Source organism: Atta colombica, unplaced genomic scaffold (assembly GCF_001594045.1).
Source record: "Atta colombica isolate Treedump-2 unplaced genomic scaffold, Acol1.0 scaffold12, whole genome shotgun sequence".
NCBI lineage: Eukaryota > Metazoa > Arthropoda > Insecta > Hymenoptera > Formicidae > Atta > Atta colombica.
This window is the reverse complement of record NW_017259206.1, coordinates 7,642,748-7,644,114: the sequence shown is the minus strand read 5'-3', so window position 1 is coordinate 7,644,114 and position 1,367 is coordinate 7,642,748. Positions and strand designations below refer to the sequence as shown.

Here is a 1,367-nt window from a genome sequence, read left to right as displayed (position 1 = left end):
TATATATATATATATAAAATAGTCACTGTGTATATATTGAAAATTTTGTGCGGATAATTAATAGTATTCGACAGTTTTATTTGAATAATTGGTGTGTTTTATTGCGTGTCTGTAATTTATCATCACGAAGTGATTGTCTATTTTGTTTTAATGAAGAATCTTTTTATTAATTTTTTATGTGATGTTTCAGGTTTAGTTTTGATATCAGCGCTGCTGATGATTGTAAGTGTTGGAATGTTCGCGTTCCCCCCTCGATTACCTACAAGTCGAACTCCTCCAAGGAGATCGGATTCGCAGAAGCCCAGCTTAAGAGGTAAGTTCTGATTTATTCTTCAGGAATGTCTCCGATCTTTTTCGTCAAGCTAGTCGCTGTTTCGACTGCACGACATCGAATCTCGCGCCAACTTAATCTATCTTTATAGTTCGCCATAAGCTGCTTTGTGGCAGTTCCCATTTCTCTTTCTCTCATTATCTCTTTCTTTCTTTCTGTCTCACGATTTCCCGTGCGAATGATCTCGAGAAGAGTCCTCGGGAGCGAAAAGGAAAACGGACGTGTTATCCATTCTGTTGTAATATTAATTTATCCTCGTTGCAATAATATGCAACATGTAAATTTAGTTTGTACTGTATATATTGTCACGTTCACGCTTTCTTTCTTTCTATCTATAATTGCAATATGCTATATTACAATTTCCGGTATCTCAACACTTAACGATGATTTGTATCAGCATTTATAATGAATCACTGCGTGTGATAACGTTGTATGTACGCAGCCGCTGTGAGAATACAAATAGCATAAAAGATAGAAAATTGATTGCGCATTTGAATTTGTACGATTAAAATTTGAAATATATTCGATCTTATATAAATCTAGAGAATATAATTACTATAGCGTATAGTACAAATGACATATGAGATTACAGATATAGAAAAGTGAATTCTGAATATGAATACTGAAAGTAAAGGAATAGTAATAGATTTTCTTTTGTATGATGGCTGATAATATTACTACGTCGATGGCAAGTGTTTTTATTGTGCGTTGAAAGGTTCACGACGAAAGGCGAAATTCTGCACGCTTGCCACTTGCCATAGTCCGCGGATCGAAGGCTAACGAGAATGCAAATAGAAGCCGGAGACAATGTGCTCTTCGTAAGTTAATCGGGAGCTCACGACGAGCGATTTCGCCTACGGCTCGAATAATGCTTTCTCTTATACATATATTTACATTGCGTATCAACGATATATTGGTGTGATCTTTGAAACAATTTTTGTCAATTTTTTAAAATTTATTAATTTAATTTTTTGTCGATTAAATGATTTTTATTTTATAATAATTAGAGAGAGAGAGAGAGAGAGAGAGAGAGAGA

The 1,367-nt window shown here is 34.5% G+C and overlaps 1 protein-coding gene across 1 annotated transcript in view; it reads left to right on the top strand.

Annotated features, from left to right (window-relative positions):
- LOC108694531 (solute carrier organic anion transporter family member 3A1) overlaps positions 1 to 1,367 on the top strand; it is a 68,651-nt gene that overhangs the window by 57,445 nt on the left and 9,839 nt on the right. The window contains exon 7 of the mRNA XM_018204103.1: positions 191 to 313. Coding sequence (XP_018059592.1) covers positions 191 to 313 — 123 coding nt within the window. The remainder of the gene's footprint in view (positions 1 to 190; positions 314 to 1,367) is intronic.